Source organism: Manis pentadactyla, chromosome 1 (genome assembly GCF_030020395.1).
Source record: "Manis pentadactyla isolate mManPen7 chromosome 1, mManPen7.hap1, whole genome shotgun sequence".
Classification (NCBI taxonomy): Eukaryota; Metazoa; Chordata; class Mammalia; order Pholidota; family Manidae; genus Manis; species Manis pentadactyla.
Genome location: NC_080019.1, coordinates 216,095,179 through 216,117,426, shown reverse-complemented (window position 1 = coordinate 216,117,426; position 22,248 = coordinate 216,095,179). Strand labels below are relative to the sequence as shown.

The window sequence follows — 22,248 nt, the reverse complement described above, 5'->3', positions numbered from 1 at the left end:
AATGGACATTTGATTTTTATAAATTTTATTAGAATAATATAAAATAATACATACAGATAACCATAGGATACACACACAGAATTAAAAGATAAATTTTATACTTTTCAATATGAAACAAAGTGTATATCTCATGGAGATATATTGCTAGAAATGCCATGAAATGATGTTATTACCTTGCAAATAAAAAGTATAGGAACATTTATAGTAATTACTAAATAATAAAAAGGTACAATTCTATTACATGTAGCATAAAATACAGGTATTAGAGAAAGTGTTTCCCCACTTTTTGACTGGAAATAACAATGGTCGTATGAAATCTACTAGTCATTCAGATTTTTTCTATATATATACAAGTATATACAGAACTTGCAGAGAAAGTTATATTTTTCTCCTTTGTGTATAATGACTATCTTAAATGTAATCTCTCAATGTGAAGTAATGTTTTATGGTGATATCAGAACTTTTGCTAATTTTTACTCTTCATTGGTAGCTGAACTTTCTGGTTTCAAATTCTGATATCTTTGCAAAGAAGACCAAGTTCCTGCAAAATGTGAAATTGTAGGAAGAGGTAAAAAATGGATTTTGCAATGTCCAACAATCTGCTGATTTTCATATATTCTTTACATATTGCTATGAAGTCACATCTTCAACGATACTTTGAAAACCACATATTGAAAGACTGAGTCATACATATCAAAGTCAGTAGCACTGCCATGGTTCTATTAAATTTAACTCAGGAACTAAAAAGCCTGCCAGACTCACTCTGATATACTGTTGGATTTCATTAAAAAACCCTCTTCTCCATCCAAAAAAAGAGAGGATCCCTTAATGGAATCAGAAATTGGAAATGAAGGATTATGTAGATTTTGTGTAATATTTGAGTTGACATTCAGGTCATTGCTTATTTTCTCTACCATGTTTTAATAAAACCTGAAAGCTTATTCAGAGGTGTGAAGGAAATAATTCCTTTTTAATTTTTAAAGAAAACTTTGAGGAATGATATAAAATGCAATCATTTTGAATTTATAGTCTCACCAAACGAAAAAGAAAGCATTGCCTAGAATCAAATGCAAACTTTATAAATGTGGCTGGTCCTCATGACTTTTATATGGTTAAATGAATTCGTAGTAATATTTTGCACAGGTCCATCACACTGGGGTAACAAAGTACTTTCATATTTTCTTCATCTTTTAACAAGTAAATTCATGGGGCAGAGGCAGATAAGACAGTTATTATTATCTTCACATTTTATAGATGAGCAATTGGGAAGTAGATAGAGCAGAGTGATTTGTAAAGAATTTTACAACTACTCCATAGTATACCTGAACAAAAAGGCTCTTCTGACCAGTAGTGTGGCATTTTTCAACATTCTTTTGAATCATGTATATATCCTCTTTGACACAGGGTAATTTTTGAAATGTATTTTCACCCTGGAGTGTTTCAAATGAGCATTTCAAAGGAATACTGAGTAAGTCTTCCAAACAATGCTGTTATAATGCGAAAACAGCATTTAGGTTAAATGAGCTTTTCTACACTAAAAACAAACAAATAAATGTGTGTGTGTGTGTGTGTGTGTGTGTGTGTGTGTGTGTGTGTGTGTGTATGTATAGGCAGTGCTTAAAATCATAGCTTAAGAATATATCAAAAGTCTGAAGTATGTACTATGTAAATTCCTTTGGTTTATCAAGCAAATATTAAGGCATTTTAGATTCCCCTAAAAGGATTTAGCTTTTTTTAAATCATATTCATATTTTATCTATGTAGAAAGTTAAAAATACAGAGTTGAAAAAAAACATGCATAATCACTGCATTTCATGAAAGCACTTTTTTTTGTAACCAATAAACTTTCCAGTAAATAATTTTAAAAAGTTAATATCACCACAGGGCATTTGCAATACAGAACAGTACTATAGGTATATAACTTGACACAGAGTGGACATTGGAGATGGCTGAAGTGGAACCTCTTGCATCCATATCTGTCAAAGATGATAAACAACTCATTAGTAAGGACAGACCCAATAAAGTAATCAGGGAAAAGCAATGCTTCTCCTTTCCAAATCAAATTATATCATGAACCTGACCTAGGACCCCAACTTGTTATTAGTTTTTTTCTACTTATCAATCAATGCTGCATATACTAGTTGCTGAGAGTATCTATAAATACACTGATGGTATTTAAGTTTTCTTAAGGGATTCTAGGCTTTGTTCATCTAGTATTATTTGACTTTAATTGAAATTGGAAAAACAACTTCATCATTTTGAAAACAATTATACTCTATTACAGATAATTTTGAGACAATTCAATGGTTTAATTAAAGAAAGCTTCATTTGGAAAATCTGTGTTTGTTTCTATTTTATGTAGTTCTAGATAAATTGTTATGCATAATAGAAAACATCATCTTAAATAAAAGCTATCAATAAAAGCTCCATTTTCCTGGAGAAGGCTTTGTCTGCATTTGGCTATGCAAGCTCAGCAAGGTGGCAGACAGCAGATGAAAAGGCTACTCTTGACTCAGCAGCCCTAACATGCTAAAATAGAGTCTGTCCCTGAAAAATCATAGAAACTATTCCTTTGAGTAGTCCCACTTTGGCCGCTTTATAATGTTAACTCTTTATCTCACACTATTCTAGGAATAAGAGAGCATGTCTCAATTCTTTTAAAACCTTAATAAGAAAAACAAGCTAAAATAAATTCCCGATTTGCTCTATTAAAGTGCACATGGTTTAAAAAACGTCTGTAGTCTGCAATGATTTTTACAGATTTTTATGTTGCAGAACTCAGTTCTGAGATGAATGCTTTCCATTTTCTTAGTATACTTTCGTTATTTGTTTTAAATCTATGTAGCGCAATTTTTATGATTTAACAGGAAGGTGAAATTGCCTCAAGTGTGCATATCCCCCTGTTCTTCACCTGCTAACAATGTCAGTCATTTTGTTTTCTAAGATTAAAGATAAAGGTTTTAATCTCAAATGCCCAAGACTATAGACTAGGGCAAGATCAATGAAAGGAAACAGAACAAAGTTATTTACATCACCAGGAATGACAGAATAGTCTGAAGAGAAGATGGCTTCTATAGTACTTCAGTTGAGACCTAAGAAGTCCTGACTAGAGATTTGAAAGAAAAGGTAAGATTTCCTCTACCATTACCATTGATTAAATGTGTGGGCAAGTCTCTTTCTCTTAACTTAACTCTAGAAGTGTAATTCCTATAGTAAAACTTAAACTCTAGAAGTGTAATTCCTATAGAAAAAGAAGTTTCACTTGCATTTTGAGGGAAAAGTTAGCATGAACCTCCTCTGAAATCAGAAACTAAGAAATTTTTTAAAAAAGGTGCTTTGTGGTTTGGCCAAGTGGTTTGTGACCTTAACAATGTTAACTGCTTTTACTTTTTAAAGAGTTCATAAGAATCATCTGTAATTCCTAGGGGACAAAAAACCAGAATTTTAAAGATAATAAAAACAGTTTGTGGGCTCAACATTGCCCTGGAGAAATGTTCTAAGGAATTCTGTTTTTATAGGCAATCCAAAGGCAAATTTCAGCAGAGCTCAGAATGAAGAAAAAAATTCAGATTAATGTTCCCTGAATATTTTTCACTGTCTCTTCTGTCTTTCCATTATTATCTTTCTCCTTATTTTGCATCATTCATGAGGAATTCTTCCTGTCTTCATCTATTGTATTCCAAAACCTTCTCAACATTCAAATGAAAGACATGGTGGGAAAAAAGAACAGTAACACTAGACCCTAACCACTTCAGGGGACTCATAACACTGATGTAAATAAAGGAAATGTCAACTTTGACCTACTTACTGGTCATTCTTGGAATCCTGATCTGTTCACTACTGGTCCCATCCCCTCCATCCGTCGTGGCCTTAACTTCAATAATGTAGTCCTCATTAATGGGCAGCAAAAGTTCAGCTGAAGTTCCATTTGTGTTCAGCACTTGCACATTATTTTGCCTGCTAGTCCTATAGAAAACCTAAAATGTGTGAACAAATATATTTATTGCTTCTATTACCCACTTTAATTTTTTTCGTAGAACTTACTACTCTGATGTTACCTCATTTCTATTGTCTTTCTATACCCACTAGAATATAAGCTAAATTCATAGCTCTATCCATTGATCTTAGACTAGGGGCTAATATAATAGTAGAATCATCAGGTTCTCAAAATCAAAGAAACAGGAAAGAGTGAATTGCTCCCATGGAGAGGTCTGCTGATTTAGGTATTTGTAAGGCTGGAGAGAGGGGGCAAGGCCCCACTGTACTGATCTTGAAATCCAGATCTAGGAATCAGAGCTGATACTGTCAGTTATTTCCGTAAGTAGCAAACTAATTAACACAATGTTTTACAATTTTTCCAAAATTCTCACATGAGCATAATTTATTTCACTTAAATTTACATTAGGAAATCAAACATTTTGGAAAAATACCCTTTCTATAAAGTTTGATATGTCCATATTAAAATTAGATTAAGAAACCATTTCATCAACATTTAGAAAAATGAAAACCTAACTTCCCTTGGAAAGTACTGCTAGAAGTCAGGAAAGAAAGCATTGCAAATGATATGACTTACTTTATATCCTGTTACTTCTGATTCATTCTCCATTGCTTTAACTTGCTCCCAATTAAGTAACACTTTTGTGTCTGTAGCATTCCAAACAACATTTCCTGGTGGTTGACTGGGAGCTTGAAATGCAAAATGAGAAATTAAAAAGGATTTGAGCATGGAATGATATTTTACACAGAACAGATAAATGATGGTCATAGGAGGAGAGCAGAAGCGGGGCAGAATCTCTTTGGTAATGCAAGAGTATAGGTGGAATCAGGGAAAAATAAGAGTAGCTAAATTTCCTTTTAAAAAAACATTTCAAATAAGTTGTACGATACTTCATTTTATCATATTCATCATATCCATTAGGGCATTTCTCCCTTGTTGGAATGGTCTTCTGGAAAATAAGTTGCTGTTAGTGGAGATAAGGAAATTCCTTTATCTACCACTAGAGGGACACTTGCTGATGGGCCAAGAAAGGCAGGCAGTGTGAATGTTTTGACATTTGCAGAGGCTGAGAGAAATTGCCCATCGAGCAGATTGAAGTTACATGAAAGAGTGTGAATGATTTTTTAAGCCAGTCTTGTATGATGAGATGGGCAAAATGGGAAGCAATAGAAAATAAGGATTAGTCAGATATATTCCCAGGAACTAATAACTACACACATGAAAACTGCAGCAGGAAGTCTATATTTCAGTCTTGGTTTTTCAAGCTTACATCAATTTTTGAGAAAAATAAGGCAGCACATTAAAACATTAATAAGAATTCCATTAGTAATTAATGAAACACTCTGAGATTTAAAAACTTGGATTCACAACTTAGTCCCTTCTCATGAACACTGGATAGTAAACACATGCTGGAGGAAGAGGGTTCAATAGAATTTGTCAATAACAACACAGACAGGACAATGAAAATTCAGTTTCCTGTCAAACACAAGACAACAAACATTATTCATCTGGCACAGTATCACAATGGCCCAAAGTCATGCTGAAATATGATGTGCTTGAGGATTTAGGAACAGAATGTGCTCTGGTTAACTGAATTTGCAATGGGAAAATGAAACAAAAGATTGGCTATCCAGAGAAATTTCTAAACATCATTGACTCATGCCATAAGGGAAAGATGGCTGGACTTAAAGATGGGAAGAACTGTCAGATACATTCATGTGATTAATGACACCAAATAAGATTATATTTATTGCAGATTCTTTTGCATTTTGTCTGCTCTTTGGCACTATTCCACACTGCCTTTAAATCTTTGTGATCTGGCATTAACAATGCATTTAGGTCAGCTCTGTGCATTCTAACTGCAATATTAACAACAAATAAACTGTAGTTATTTAAGGTTGAAATACTAATGACTGTGTTCTGGTGACTCAATCCAAATAATACAAATGTGCAATTGTTAGAACATTTTCCCAAAGTCTGTGATTTCCTGTGGCTTGATAGCACAATAAAATAATAGGTTCAGTTTGACTCAGTTCAGGTAATATCCACCAGCATGGCTTGTTCTACCAAAAGATGTGCACTTGGAGATTATAGAAAACGTGAATAATTTTAGTAGAATCATCTATTCCAATACTTGTGCTGCAGAAGAAATTACTGCAAGTATAACATGGAGATTCATTTTGTAGTTTAAAATAGTAATGCCTGTAGAAAGACATGCTTTACTTTCTCATTGTCATCTCATAGACAGCAGCCTTTGTCAGATGAGTTCTTTCAATGAATGGACTGTAAGCAAAAGTGAAACGGGCCACTTCCAAGCGACAGCTTCAAAAGCTATTGAAGAGCATAATGTTGCCATTCTCTTTTCCCTCTGCTGGGAAACCAGCATGGTCCAGAGAGTGACTGCTCCTTTATTCCGGGTTCTGGAGTAAGATGAAATGGATCAGATCTGAATCTCACTCCTGATGGACATCTAGTATAAGCAAGAAACACTTGTGTTTTTAAGCCACTGAGGCTTAGCGGTTTTGGATACTGCAGCTTGGATTAGCTGAATTTTGAACTGTTAACCAGTAATCTAAATACTGTGGTGCAATGTGATGTATTTTGTAAAGGCATGGAGACAGTACTGAGTGAGAATGGACAGGAACAGTTGACATGCCTCTTAGCACTTCCAATTTCCCTTTACATGCACCATTCTATGTGGATGCCCAAGCCAGCACAGCCTTTGTTAGAAGCAACTTGGTATGTGGTCTCTATTTTTAAATTTTTAAAATAAATCATAACTTTCATAGCCTATAGATTTTCCCTCTGTAAACTCAATTTCTACTGTTGACAGTATACTAAAATACAAAATTATGATAAAAACTAGTTTCATTTTATTGCAAAGGTGGCATACAAGCTATAAAAATATTTCAATAACTTGTGACAAAAACAATATTATGTTGAAGGCTTTTGTTATTATTGTTCTTTAAGCACCCATCATGATAGTATAGGTATATTTGATTATCAGACTCCCTCAACATGAGCTTTATAGATTTTACTTAGTCTGTGGTCACTTACCTGCAAACATATAATTACTATAAGGCCCTTGACTGGATGTTGAACCTTTATTTGAGGTTTAGTATCAGACTTTAATGCTGTTGGGCTGCAAATTACAATTAACATACTTTGGTCTCCTGTTGGCCCTGGTGACTTACAATAAGTATAAAGATCAGAGCACCAGACTGGCTTGCAGGGAACAATCACTTGTTCCATCTCCTACCCCCAGCCTTCCAAGGTTCCTTCTGAATGCATGAATTTTATCATGGCCCCACAGAGAGAGCAGCAGCTGCTACGGACTGGTTTCAGTTGAATGCACACCAACTTTACACAGAACTATACAAACATATTTACAGATATTCCACATTGCTCCTGTAATCAGAAGCAAAGACCCTTGTAGCAGAAGGGATTAGTTATATTTAGGGCTGTGAAAAATTCAAAAGGATTAGATTCCTCTGAAACAATCCAGAGTCCATTAAATGAAAAAGTTACTTGGGCCACTGGTAATTGATAGGATGGGTCTACCAATAGGAAAATGGCTAATTGTGGTATATTATCACTATAGAATACTACACATGCACTATCATAATTATGAAAAACAATGATATAAGGAAATGGTTATGATATACAGGCAACTAAATATACAGTCTAATTTGCACTGTATAAGAAAAACATACACTTATAAAAGAAAAACAATATTAATATTTTATTGTTATTATATTATTAATGCTGTTATATAATATTATTAATATTAATAATAGTATTTCTAAGTGATAGGATCATGGATGGTTTTTATTTTTGTTTTGCAATTTTCTTTTTCTTGAATTTTCAACAATGAATACATTTTCCTTTACATAATAAAATGTAGAGTTTGTTAAAATAAAGAATGTACTGTCTAGAATTCTCAATGGTGATATCTCCAGAGCGATGATACTGAAGCTAGCATTACTTTCAAGACATGCAATTTTAACAACATATGCTTGCTGTGACTAATTATGCAAAACTCAATAGATTTCTTAAGTTTTTTCTTGACTATGTAATGGTAATGAGATGACTTCCATTGTAAGTAGTTTTTAATCACCAGTGGCTAGAGAGTATACTTTGCATTTGAACTTCAGTTGAGTTGAACATCAGCATTTATAATTAAACTCCTTAAACTTGTAATGTTGTACAGAAATCAAGGTCATCAAAAGCCACCTCCTTCCAAATAATGTGATATATTTGTCTTGGAATCATAGAAATTATTTTAAGTAAACTAATTTCTTACTATGGGAAATCAACTCAATTTTTAACAAGAACATCTACTTCTTAACTCATCTAAAACTCAGAAAAGACTTTTTCTTGGGGTCCAACCTAGCATATCAGGTAAGAGGTTCTTTTCTTTGTTTTAAATGCCTGGGCATTTCCTTGACCAAAATCTCTCCTTCAGATAATAAAAATACTAGGATTTGTAAACTTATGAGAGTATTTATAATTGTCTAAAAAAATCATAGTTAAGTGGACTATTTTCAAAAAAGTGCTAACAAGGCAAAGTTTATAATACTTACATATTTGTCCAGAGGAATTACTTGATTCTGTAGTTCAACTTCCTGGTTAAATTCTAGTAAAGTTCAATATTTTGTTAACTTCTTCAGAGCTTATGAAATGAAGTGACTTTGTTGAAGCCCATAGATAAGGGGAAAAAAAACCCTCCTAAATCTGAGATATGCACATTAATAAGCAGTGTATTCTGCTGTGTATATGATTTGTGGTATACCATCTGAAGACATGAGTAGGTGACATACATATGTGGGATGTGATACACAGAAAAGTCAACAAATAGCATTCAGTCACCTAGAAAGAAATTCCCTTTTATTTTCTTCCCATTAGCTTGAAGAGAAAGTTGGATTTGGGGGCTCGTAGGTCTTTAATATCCCTTCAATACTAATATCTCAAACCAAGAGGAAGCAGTTTCAGAGGTTTAAACAGGCAAGCATATGTCACTAGTATTTAAAATGGAGGGTGGCTTATTTGTTCATTGATTTATTATTACTGATATCGTTAAACTTATATTGTTAATATCTATTTATGACAATGATACTGGTTTCCATACCCAGTTAATTTCCATTTTCTTTTTAAATAAATCATTAAAGTAAAGTTCATTTTTAAGAAAAATGTATTAGGTACCTATGGGCCTCCTCTAATATTAGAAATTTAAAAAACCTGAGAAGGCAGATGGTGTATAAAATTTGGAAAATCTTTCATCAATATATATCCTGAGTCGTAACTTAGAGTGCATGATTATATAACTAAATTATACAAAATAAAACTCTAGATCTTCTAAATTATGTTTGAGGCAAGAATATTCATTTTATCAAAACCTCTGAAATATTCTGACTCATGTTCTCTTAGTGTTTGTCCCCGTCACATTGCCTTTTCATTTCCCGAGGACACACTTAATTAGTTTCCTAAGTTCAGGCAATTACTTTTGGTTCAGCTTACAAGGATGAGCATTCCATTTGGAAAGGCAAAAACTCAACCGTAAATCCGATTATGCCCTTAAAATTATTGTGTTCCCTCAAGTGGACACACACGTATAATCAGGGAAGACATAAAAACATAGGATCCCGCTGTTCCAGGGAAGGGTCAAGGCCTGTGATTCAGGCTTGGCCAGTCATGGTGTTCTGTCAACTGACCACAGCAACTGGTTTGGGGATGAGTCAAGAACCATACTTGGCACTGAGTAGAGGTATAATGAAGGAGTTGCCCACACTTCCCAGCATGTTGATAGAAATAAGCATGGAGGTGCTAATGGCAGTATGGGTCCTCTGAAGGGGCAACCTACTGAGAATGATGCCACCATGGAACAGAGTGAAGAGATGGAGAGAGTCCTCATTCATCAAGTATGTACTGGGCACCACCTATGATTATGTAACACACGGAGATAGAGTTCTGGGGATAGACTCATGATCAAAGCAGGTGAAACCTGTGCCCTGAAGGAGCCTGCCCACCAGTCAAGGCAGGCTGGGAAGACCAGAATAAAATAAACAACTAGAAGTTACAGAACACACAGTAGCTCTAAGTGCTGTACCCAGGAACAAAGCAGGAAAGGAGATGGAGGTGTCAGGAGATGAGGGACTGCACTTTTAAATATGGCAGTCAGGTGGCACTGAGGTTCTATTTGAGCAAAGATCTGAAATCGGGGAGCATGTCACTTGATTATCTGGAGAAAGAGTTTTCTGGGTGGAGGAAACAGCAAATATAGATGCTGTGAAGTGGAAGTGGGTTGAGCATGCCAGGAAATGGTACAAACTGAGTTGGAGAAGGATCTGGAGGATGGACTGCAGAAGGCCTTGCCTAGTATTTTAAGGATTTATCGTGTATCTGGAATGGGATGGCGAGTAACAACATCAGCATGGTTCTGGCTTAAGGGCGGCCAGGGTGGAAATGAGCTGAACAGTATTGGGCCATTGCCCCCACCCATGTGAAGGAGGCACCAGCTTGCACCACAGTGACAGCAGTGAATTCGATAAAAAGTGGCAGATTCTTGCAGAAGTCAGGTTCTAGATCAGTTGTAGAGTGTGTGAGAAGGAGAAGAGTCCAGGATGATTCCAAGATTTTTGGCTTGAGTAACTGAAATACTGGGATTGAATTTACTGAACTGGAGGATACTGTAGAAAGGACAGGTTTAAAGGGGATGGATGTGGCAAGCAAGAACTTAGCTTTAGAAGTATTCAGTTTGATGATTTATTAGACGATTCTTGAGGAAGTGGTTTGAGGGCTGAATCCATCCCTACTGAAAGCTAGAATTACCACTTGACTTTTCAGTTATACAAACCAGAATATGTGACCTGCAAATTATTTCTTGCAATCTCTGATCATGAAAACTCTCAATATGTTTCCTTTTGGAAGCCGACAAATTTTGTCATTTATATGCCATCTGCAGTTTTTCCTCATTAGTGCCTTGAGATAGAAGATGTTCTTAAGAATTAGCTCTCTTTGGGTTGCAAGTAACAGAAACCCATTTTAAATTACTTGAAGAGGCTAATTAGAGTTTGACTTAGAAATGCTTTCAAAAAACACAAGTATTTGGATATCAAAAATAAAGTGTTTAATGGAAGCTGCAGTACTTAGCTTGAGAATCCTTGTGTTTTTATGTTAATCAAAAATATCACCCAAGATCTGTATTGAAATAAAGCCTTGCATACAGAATTTCTTGATTATGAGTACATGAAACTTGCACATTTTAAGCGCAATTGTAAAGGACTATATAGTAAGTGCTTTGAATTCACAATTCAGTCAAGAGGAAGACTATTTTGTTAATTATAGTACTTTAGGCTGACCTGCTTCTTTAGATTTCATTCATCTACTTAGCCACCCACTCAATACTTAATGACTGGCTCCCGGTGCCATGCTGGGCACTGGGGCTGCGTGAACAAGATACAGAAGGATTCTTTCCTCATAAAGTTTACAATCCCAAAGGGAACACAGATAACAAGCAAGTAATCAAAGACGTTATTTTAGTCCTTTCTGCTCAAAGCATGATGGTAATTTTCTTTACTAGTGATAATCACAAAAACCTTACCAACTTCTTAAATGAGATGTGAAGATAAACTCATGTCAAAGGTTAGAACAACTGTTACAAACTGCCAATAAAAGTATTAGAAAGAGCTTTAAAATATTCTATTTTACTTGTATTTTGGTGTGTTTGAAAAACCACTCCCATAGAATTTAAAAATTAACACATTCTTTACATCCACTCTTAGAATGACTAGGGGTTTTAAAATCTGTATGAATTTGCCAGCCAATGTAGGAAACATTTCCCTAGTAACACCTAGAGATCAACATGCAGACTCCAGTTGAATTTCAGCAATAGGAGTGTATCACTTTCAGAGGGATTTTATTCAATTATTGCAGGTCCCATGAGAATACAGCTTCCATGAATGGAAGGTCTGCCTATCATTGATCACCTTACCCAGTTCCTAAGCACAGAGTAAAATCCTAATGGACATTGGTATTAAATGATACAAGAATATTCTAGCTATATGGTTGAAAGAGAGGATGGTACACTGGTTAAGACTATGTCTGGATTTGGGTGCCTATTCTGCTACTTTGTGATCTCAGGAAGGCTATGTAACATCTGCATGCCTCAGCATCTGTGTCAAAGAGAGGCTACTAATAGCTTCCAAGTCATGGCGTTTCTATGAGAATTAAGAATCAATATGTGAAATGTACTTAGAATAGTGACTGGAAATTGCTCAGTAGGTGTTAGCCATTAAAATCATAATCACCCTTTTTGTTGTGAATTTCTACTTCAGATTGGCTGTTTATATGCTGTCTCTAAATTATAAACGTTTTTGCTTCTTTTAAAAATTTTATTTCACTCATTACACATTATCATTGTATCCCTATTGATTTATATTCAGTCTCCTTTTGCCTTACCAATTCATTAAGCTCTTCACTGATTCTATGATGTCACACGGTCTTTTACAATCATAATTTTGTAGCAAGTAATCACATCAATTATTAAGTCAAAGGAAAGAGCAAGATAAACTAATTTGCATGTATTTTTGTAATCAGAATTTTTGATTGATGCTGTACTTTGAATATATAAATAATATATACACTTAAATCTTACTAATTCAGACTTGTTATTGGGATACCAAATATATTTGCAGAGAAGTTCTAAGTACAGAATATTCTCAAGTATCTCCAAACCCATATACTCCTTATTGTAACCCCAAGTATAAGAGGTAGGGTCAGGTTCTAATAATTAGTGGAAAGTAGTATTTAATTATCATATTAGTTACTTGTTTGTAAATGTATGCTACTAAAGGGATTAAGATTGTTACTGATCTTTTACTCCGCAATCTCATTATATTAGTAAGTCAGTAGCCAAACTCTCTTTTATATAGATAATGCAAAGATAAACATGTGAACTTCCCTGATCAAATTAACACTGGTCAATGAAATCCAAAGTAGTATAATTATATCTATATATTTTTTTATCTATAATGCTAGCCACTGATAACCAATTTTATACTATTGGTATTCTTGACAATTTTAGCAAAAAATGTTCTCATAAAAATGTGGGAATTATATATGGAAACAGAAATGCATTAATGAAACTGGCAATCAAGAAAAATAAATGTGTCATTCCTAAATAAAACCAGCTAAACACACATTTTTACTGAGTGCTTTGAATATATAAATAAATTTTGACAATAACTTAAGAAGGAAAATAATTTTCTGCAAATAGAGGGAATGCATCATTGTGTTAAAATTACTAATCTCTTCATGTCCTTAATTAAATTATCACATTTTAAAAGAAAAGTGGATACACTTGACTAAACACCTCATACTAAGACTTTTCAAAAGGGGCATATTTATATTCACGTGGTGTTTCTGCATAAAGGCTTAGGAATATCCTGAAGACAAAGATATGTGTGGCTCTGAGGTTATTATAAGGGTTTGGAATCTTATTTTTTATTCAGTGGGACTTTGACTAGGGTTGTCCATTTAAAAGGATAAAGCAGGCTACTTTTTAAAATTCAAACTGCTTAAATTAAAAAAATTGGCATACACTTACGAGTTTTCTTGGTGGTTGCATTCACTGTGGCACTAAAGGGGCCGGCCCCGGCACTGTTGTAAGCCCGGACAGCTGTGTAATATGCCAGGTTGCTCTTCAAGCCGCACAGTCTGGCCAATGTCTCATTTCCCGCCACTTTCACTTTACTTGATTCCTCCTCTCCTCCGTTATTCCAGTACCGCACCTGGTGCACAGAAGAAAAACACAGAAGATGTAAAGGGTTAAAAAATACTACCCTTTAGATTCACTGATTTTCATTACAATGGGAACCGTAATGTATTCACTTCCTCATTTATTTAACAAATCTTTATTAAGGACCTACTATGTGCTCGGTGCTACATTAGGTTCTGTGCCACATAGATGATCAAAAAGGGGCTCTAGGGGGAGACCCATAATACAGGCATGCCTCAGGGATATTGTGGGTTTGGCTTCAGACCACCACAATAAAACAAACACCAGAATCAAGCAAGTCAAGTGAAGGTTTTAGTTTCCAGGTACATAGCAAAGTTATGTTTAAACCATACTGAGGTCTTTCCAGTTTTTCAATGGCATTATGTCTAAACAAACAATGTATGTACCCTAATTTAAAAATACTGTGTTGCTAAAAAAATGCTAACCATTAACTGAGCTTTCAGTGAGTCATAATCACTGATCATGGACACTACCACAATAAATAAAAGAGTTTGAAATACTGCAAGAATTACCAAAATGTGAAGAGACACAAATTAAACAAGCGCTGTTGGAAAAATGGTGCCAAAATTTTGCTCCATACAAGATTGCCCTAACCTTCAACTTGTAAAAAATGCAATATATGCAAAGTGCAAGAATGCAAAATGTGATAAAATGAGGTATGCCTGTAAATAAGTACACAAATACACAGGATAAATTCAAGAGAGTAAGCACTAAATCATCCTAGACTATAGCTTATAAATGGGAAAATAAAGGCAAAATCTGCATGTCAAATAGTTAGCTGCTTCCCCTTCTCAGACCCTGATCAACCCAGGCCCAGGCTCAGCTCCGAGTGTCAGCAACTCTGCTTAAACCCCATTGGATGGTGGAGGTTCCCTCTGTGAAAAAAAGTGAACTGTCAGAGAAAAGGCCGTCAAAAAGCCAGCTGGCCACTGAATTGTCCTACAGTGACAGACCAGTGTCAACAAGCCCTTCTTGTATGAAGAGCTGTTGAGGAGTGAAGGAAGGTGGTTAATGTAGTTTAGTACATATTAACATGTTTTATTTGCATTTCATTATTCTGAATGGTACAAAATGATCTGAGGCTTTATATAAAAATATATGCATATGTTTTATAAAGATTAAAAAGCAAGTTGATGAGAGTATTTGATAACAGAAGAAATAAGAGTGGGAAAAATATGACAAAAATGAATGTTCCCTAACTATCTCCAGTTTAAGTTATAAAGTTCCACCATGCTTTGCTGGAAAGAAAGATAGGGTTGTCCATAGAATAAAAACAAAACCAACAAGAAGGGCAACAAAACAAGCAAACAAATGGCTCATGAGAAGGACAACTATTCACTAAAGCAGAGGCTAGAAACGTTCCATAAATATGTAAAGTAGACTGGGCACATATTTTTTAGTTTCATAAAGATATACTTATGTGCTCTCCTGTTTTATCTGCAATGTGTCCTTTTTGTCTGACTTTCATTTTTCCACTCTTTAGAGCAAAATATGAAAAGGGGAAATTGTTTCTGTAATTTCTGTAAGTGAACATTTGTTTGAACAGAGGGATAATGGCAATCAACCCTCAGCCATAGGACTCATTTCTGGGGAATGTGGCAAACTAGACAGCCAAGTTCCATCCTAGCAGTGGAGCCCCTGCTTGGCTTTGGTTGACTGGGGGAAGGTGGACTGTGTTTACAAGTCTTTTTCCTTTTAAAGAAAAGCAGAATCCCTTATTTTAATATGAAATGCCCCAAATTAAGAGTTGGCTAAATTTTTTAAAGACTACATGTGGGTCAAACCAATGTATTTATTCTGAGAAAAAAAAATGCCACAAGTTATTGTTTTTTTTTAAATGAACAACTATAAAATTCTTTAAAAATATTAAAGTATACATCCCAAGTTTTTCAATAATAATTAGTAATTAGCACACTGATATTGTACCAGATCAGTATTTTTCTTATTTATATATATATGTGTGGGCTTATGTATTTTTTTCACATTTATATACAGGTTTCTTAAATTCATGCAAATACTGTCTTCATGTATGTGTGCTTGTACATTTTTCTTGAGAAGGAATTACGAATTTTCATGAGAACCTCAAAAGAGGATATGAACCCAAATGATCAGTACTAAATTGAATGTGTAGCTTTTAATCTTTAAAGCACTGGATTAAACTTGATGATTACATTTATTTAATCCAACTCAATGGATCTCAAGATGATAGTTTAGCAAAAGAAAATAAGTCCACCTATCTGACCCCATTTACCTTTATAAAAGAAAACAACATAGATTTTATTAATTGATTAGAGGTAACATGCAAAATTATCTTTTTTAAGTCCACAGCCAAGGAAATTGTTAATAGATCTAAAAACTGGCATACATTCTAAATTCACCAATTGTTAACAGTGTATATATTGCTGGGTTTAGGTGACTCCAAAATGGTAAGGCACTTGCCCTGCCCTTGAAAGCAGTGCCTGGTTATTAACTAAGAATGACACATAATCAATAATTATTATAAAACATTACAGACAGCCTGAAAATGTGTCGCCTGGGATATAGCAGAGATTGGGAAAACACATAATTATCAATTAACAGATGAGACAGCAGAGGCACAAGAGTAACCTGAGACCAACCTGGCATACACACTCGTGTCTTGTTAGGTTCCAATCCGTGGGCTATTCTTTTTCTCATACGTCACATTACCTCAATATAAGTTGCCTACAAGACTGTTTCTTAGAAGACTGATTTAAAGAATAAAAATAATTTCTAATAGGCATATGGAAAGTATTTTATAAATCCATTTATAGGAAGTGCTTGAAGGTTCTTGAAAATGCATGTTTCTGAAGTACTCTATCAGAATGAGAGATTTATTTTTAGATCTCAGTTGCTGACAGGTATGAAAAATATTTAGACGTAGAGAAAATTTGTGCCAAATTTGAACATATTACTTAGAATTAATTAGACCCTCTTCTTAAATAGTTATACATAAAAAATAAATATGCATATAACTCAAACATAAAGAAACAAGGCAGTGATGTTAATATTCTCAATTTTCTGTAAGTAGCTACCACTCATTATGTTCTATAAGATTTTCAAAAAGTATATAAGAGATTTCTTTAAAAAGAGAAAAGTCAGGAATGAAATAAAGACAAAGATCCCATTTTTCTCTCATTTGTGTTATGGATTTAATGGTTTAATGGTATTTTATAGGCACAACCACAGTACAGGGAAGAAGAAAGGGAAAGTGTCTGGACTGAAGGAACAAACTCTGGAAATAAGATTGTGTGAAGAAGAGTTAAATAACACTGGCAGAACATGAAGGTATCATAGACAGAAGATGGCAGAGAAACAAATATCACAAAACACACAAAGAGCCCCGCTAACAAGAACGTTAGCAAACCCAATCAGGGGTGACTACCTATAATACTCGGATGTGAAGTGGATCTTAAAGGAAGTGCATTTAAAATGTGCACATATTCTAAAGAAGGGACTGAATCTATAATGCTAGAGTAGGTGAATAAAAAAAAAGGGCAGATTTAAAAAATATCAAGCAGAATTCCCACAGGTAAAAAAACCCACAATATTAAAAAATAAAACCAATGATAGAATGAAGCTGAATACGAGCTGGTGGAAGAGGGAATTAATAAATCCAGAATATGGAGGCAAAATAAATAAAAGCTATGAAAGCAAAGTTAACAGATTCCAAGGATCAAATGAAAAGTTCCAATGAGAGTTCCGGAAGGGGAGATTAAGGTAAAGGAAACAATAAAAAAGAAAATGCAAAATTTTCCAGAACTAAAGAAACATGAGAATTTTCATGTGGTAAACTGCGTTTGGGGTGGGGATGGGGAGGTTGATAGAAGGTAAATCCATTCCAAAGGAGAGAATGATTAAGACTAATTGAAGCTTTCAATACTTTTTCATTGCTGTATACCTGAGAGGCAGGCCACTCTCTTGAACAGTTATGAGTCACTGTGCCTTGATTTGCTAGTGCACAGCATGCACCTGTGAAGGCGAACAACTGCACTCCCTGGCACAGCGGACAGCAGGCGGGACTGACGTTAAACTGGAGTCACACACCTTAGGCAGGGTGTGCTTGGCCATCGTCACAGCTCTCCTGCTCAGAGCGAAGCATGCACACACTATGTGCTATTGTTGAATTCTTGCATGACTTGAACAAATGCAGTCTAGAACTGCATGCACCTTCTTCCCAGCAGAGATTCATTGTGACATAATAAGAAATACATATTTGGTCTCTGCCACTGTTTCCTGACACAAAGATCCCCAAATCCTCAAAATCTCTGAAGTGATAAATGTCATTCTGTATGATATCTGGTGGTTGGGGTCTCCTGGATAGCTTTAGGATAGGGGCTGGTTGCCAGGGAAGCCAATCATGGAATCAGAGGTTTAGAAGTTTCAGCCTTACCTCCTGAAAAGGGGCTGGAAGTTGAATTAATTAGGTTCATTAATGGTCAGTGATTTGATCCATCATGCCAATGTAGTCAAACCTATATTAAAACCCTAACTGAAGGGGTTTGTAGAGCTTTGGGTCTGCGAGGGTGGGGAGGCTGAAGGCAGCATGGAGGCTTCACACCCTTTCACACCAGGTCCTATGCAGATCCTCCATCTGGCTGTTCCTGAATTATATTCTTTATAATATAAATGGATAATAAGTAAATGCTTTCCTGAGTTTTGTAAGCTGTTCTACTAAATATCAAACCTAAAGGGGAATTTGCAGGACCTTTGATTTACAGCCAGTCAATCAGAAGTTCAGGAGGTCGGGACTTGAGATTGGAATTTAAGTGTGTGCATAAGGGGCTGTCTTGGGGGACTCAGCCTGTAACTTGTATCAGGAGCGAACTCCAGGTACATGGTATCAGAGGTGAATTGAAGGACACTCAAATGGTGTCAGAGAACTGGCTGGGGTGGAGGAAAACCCCCAGCTATTCGTGAGGAGCGTTCTGTGGATAGAGAAGAGAGGAAGACATTGTTTTTCTTGTATTCACCAAGCTGCATACTCAAGTCCTAATACTCTATGCATCTGTGAAACACTGGAACTCCAATTTCCTGATAAGATAGTATTATTTATTTTCTTCAGAACCATAAAACTGTATCACAAGCCAATATATTTTTATCAGAGCATATATACAGACAGGAATTTGAGGAATGTTAGGGTTTAAATGCTATCTCTATTTCTGCAAGTAATTTGCTTATTCCAAAAACTAATGTTGTGCTGTGAGGGGTCCTTCGTATCATTGCATCGGAAATTTCACTTAATTTAAACTTTAAATGAAATGCAATTTATAAAAATAATGTATTGGAAAATGGCACCATGGTCAGCCATTATTAACTCAAAAATACTATTTTAATAGACAAATAATTTTGATGATACTCAAAAGATTTTCAGAAAGACATATATTTCAACTTAGCTGTTAGACCAGACACATTTGAATAAATTTAAGGCAGGAAAAAATGCAATCAAGAGTATTTTAGAAGACAAATCCAGATCTGTCTTCTGCTCTTCTTTACTTGGCTCTCAGTTCTGGGAGGGCTGACCTGTATGAACGACAAGTTGGGGTCCCTGGCTGACTTCTCACTGGGTTTGGCCAATAGAAGGCAGGAGATGAGAGGGTGGAAGGAGAGAGAGGCTGGGGTATTTATTCCCCTGGATCCCTCATGCTCAGCCACAGTCTAGTAGGGACTATCTTTGCCTAATAAAGAATATGAACTTCTGGTTATAAAATAATTAAGTCATGCGGATGTCATACACAGCACAGAAACTATGAGAGTAGATCCTAAAACTTCTCATCACAAGGAAAAAAAGTTTATGCGTGGTGATGGATGTTAGATTTATTGTGCTGTTCATTTTGCAATATACACGATACAGAATCTTCATGTTGTTACCTGAAACTAATATATCTATTCTATCTCAATTAAAAAAAATTAAACAGCTCTATTTGAGCAACCCTCACACACACAGTTACTGCTCTCTGCAGCATACCTTCCATCCAAGACACATAATGACTTTAAAGAAATTGATTGTATAGACCGTGCTGTAACTTAGGAGCTTTGCTTCTCAGGCACCTACTACTCATGAACTTAAGTCCAAGAGTCTGCTATTCATTCACTTGAATCCATTTTTGCCTGCTTTCTCCTTAAATTTGTCTTCATTGTCTCTATGCAATGTTCCTATGTATATTCGACTCCTTCAAGAGTGAAGTTAACTCTCTGCCTGATAGGAGGGAATTAGATTCAGTGTATGGCTTTTTTTCCAGGAGAATAATCATATTCTCAAAAAAAGTACTCAAATATTTGACATCTTTTTCCATTCTAATTAAAATGGTACAAACCAAATACGTGCTGTACGGCTATTTAGAAAAGGAGTCTGGCTGAAGATAACAGTGAAGTTTTAGTTTGGAATTCTGTACATGTTTTTAGTTATGTTCCCCTGATAAACATTAAAAACATATTAGGGTCTCCCCAGATCTGCTAATCTGTATTTTCACAATTGCAGACTTTGGTTTCTATCACTTACCCATGTCATTACCCCATATTTTATTTTTTGAAGACATATATGACTTTAAATAAAATGACTGTGTAGACCATGCTATAACTTCGGAGTTTTGTTCCTCAGGCACCCACTACCCATGAATTTAAATGCTTCTGTACCCTCTTTATGGTGTCTGTATCTCTTGTTCCCATCCAAAGAGCCCAAGAAAAGATCGTAGCCTGAGTGTTACGGCTTAGCAGATGAGATAAATTGGAGCCCACAGAAATAAGCTCTTCAACTACTAGCTGGTTTTATCTGAAAGAAAATTAGTCTAGATGCTAATGATGATGTGTGCTCAGCATGCCACATGGCACATGATCAGCCCTCCCTGAGAGGAGAGAAAAGCAGGAGATATTAACAGTTTTAAAGCCAGATTGGGGAAACTGCAACCCAGAATGTTAGCCACATGACTAGTCATTAAATACTCCACTAAGTCATTTATTTTTCTGGGTTAGTATTTAAATCATTACTGAAACTAAGAAAATAGGTATTTTTGTTCATCTTGCTATAATTATATAAATAATTTCATAAGACTTTCCCAATTAGTACATCTTTCCTTAGCTTTCTGTTCATATCTAACAAGCACTCTGGAAATACATTTTCACTAGTGTTTCCTTTCAATACTGATGCTACATTTGGATGTGAAGTTTGCAACTCTTTGTGCAGAAAAGGAAGATGCAATGCATTCCAACCTACAATCAATTTCAACAGAAGTCCCATTTTCTCATTGCCTCTCCCACCCTAATGGCCACACCAGCAGCAACAGAAACAATAGCCAACGAGTCACACACTTGCATTGTGCTGAGTGTTTCTGTTATTTCACTGGTTTTCAGATTTTCCTTTCCAATCAATGGACTCTTACCCCAATGACCAATACTCAAAACAGAGAAAAGTGGAGGTCCCAAGTCTCTTCAGGCCTTCTGATAATGACTGCTTTATTTCAAAGAACGCTCCAACAATTCAGTGAGTTAATTACTATTATTATCTTTATTTAATGGAACTCTGGAGAGCTTTAATAACTTGCTCAAGGTCATACAGCAGTAAGAGAGTGGAGCCAAAATTGCACTTATTCAGTCAACACATATTTTTTGCATTCCTCCTGTGTGCCAGATAAGACTCCTGGCACTTAGCACTCAGCAGTGAACAGGCACAGTTCCCTGTCCCTTGTGGAGCTTATATTCCACCCTGGTGGATCTGAATGCAGGTGTGTCTAATTCTAAAATGTGTGGATTTAATGCGATTCTATGCTGGCTCTAGTTGGAGTCTTTTGAGTTTTCTCTCTCATTCAATCAACCTCTTTCCTGATATGGCCACCCATGGTCTAATTCTACTTTCTTATAGAATAAGTTTACCTGGATGAATCCTTATCAGCATAAGTTCATATATTCCCAAATCAACATCAACCTGCCCCCATGCTGTCAAACCATTGCCAGTGAAGGCCAGCATTCCTGCAGTGCTTGGAAGCCCACAAAGCCCAATTATATACATATTCTCTTATTTATTTCCTTGAAACTATTTCACAAACTACAGCCAGGCCATGAAATTGATTCTATCATACAGTTCGTAAAGGGCAAAGCTATAATGGGGATGTGCATCTCAGTCTACTGTCAGAGGAAAGCAAAATGTGTTCATTTATTTTATTTCAGTAAATTTGATTCAACAGTGAATTCTGTTATTTTGCTTGGCTACGGGGAAATTTAACCTCCATTACCACTGGGCCTCCCTTCCTTAGGTCCTGACAAGATAACTTTCTATTGCATTGACTTGACCCCTCTAGTCCTAGCAATTCTGAGCCGTGTTTGGGGAATGGCAAACCACTGCTGAGTGTGGGAAGCACAGCTGGTCCCCTCTGTGGTCTTGTCACCAACCATTGCCAGGGAGACAGCTGTGGGCCCCATGAGGTTTTTTAAGCCTCAGATT

At 35.6% G+C, this 22,248-nt stretch overlaps 1 protein-coding gene across 3 annotated transcripts in view; it reads right to left on the bottom strand.

The window, feature by feature from the left end:
* Positions 1-1,597: 1,597 nt before the first annotated feature.
* Positions 1,598-22,248, bottom strand: part of CNTN3 (contactin 3) — a 377,024-nt gene continuing 356,373 nt past the window's right edge. For all 3 annotated transcript variants that reach the window (XM_036878261.2, XM_036878260.2, XM_036878259.2), the window contains 4 exons: positions 13,602-13,785; positions 4,574-4,686; positions 3,809-3,977; positions 1,598-1,976 (listed from right to left, as the gene is read on the bottom strand). In XM_036878261.2, the coding sequence (XP_036734156.2) occupies positions 1,876-1,976; positions 3,809-3,977; positions 4,574-4,686; positions 13,602-13,785 (567 nt within the window). In that variant the 3' untranslated portion in view covers positions 1,598-1,875. The remainder of the gene's footprint in view (positions 1,977-3,808; positions 3,978-4,573; positions 4,687-13,601; positions 13,786-22,248) is intronic.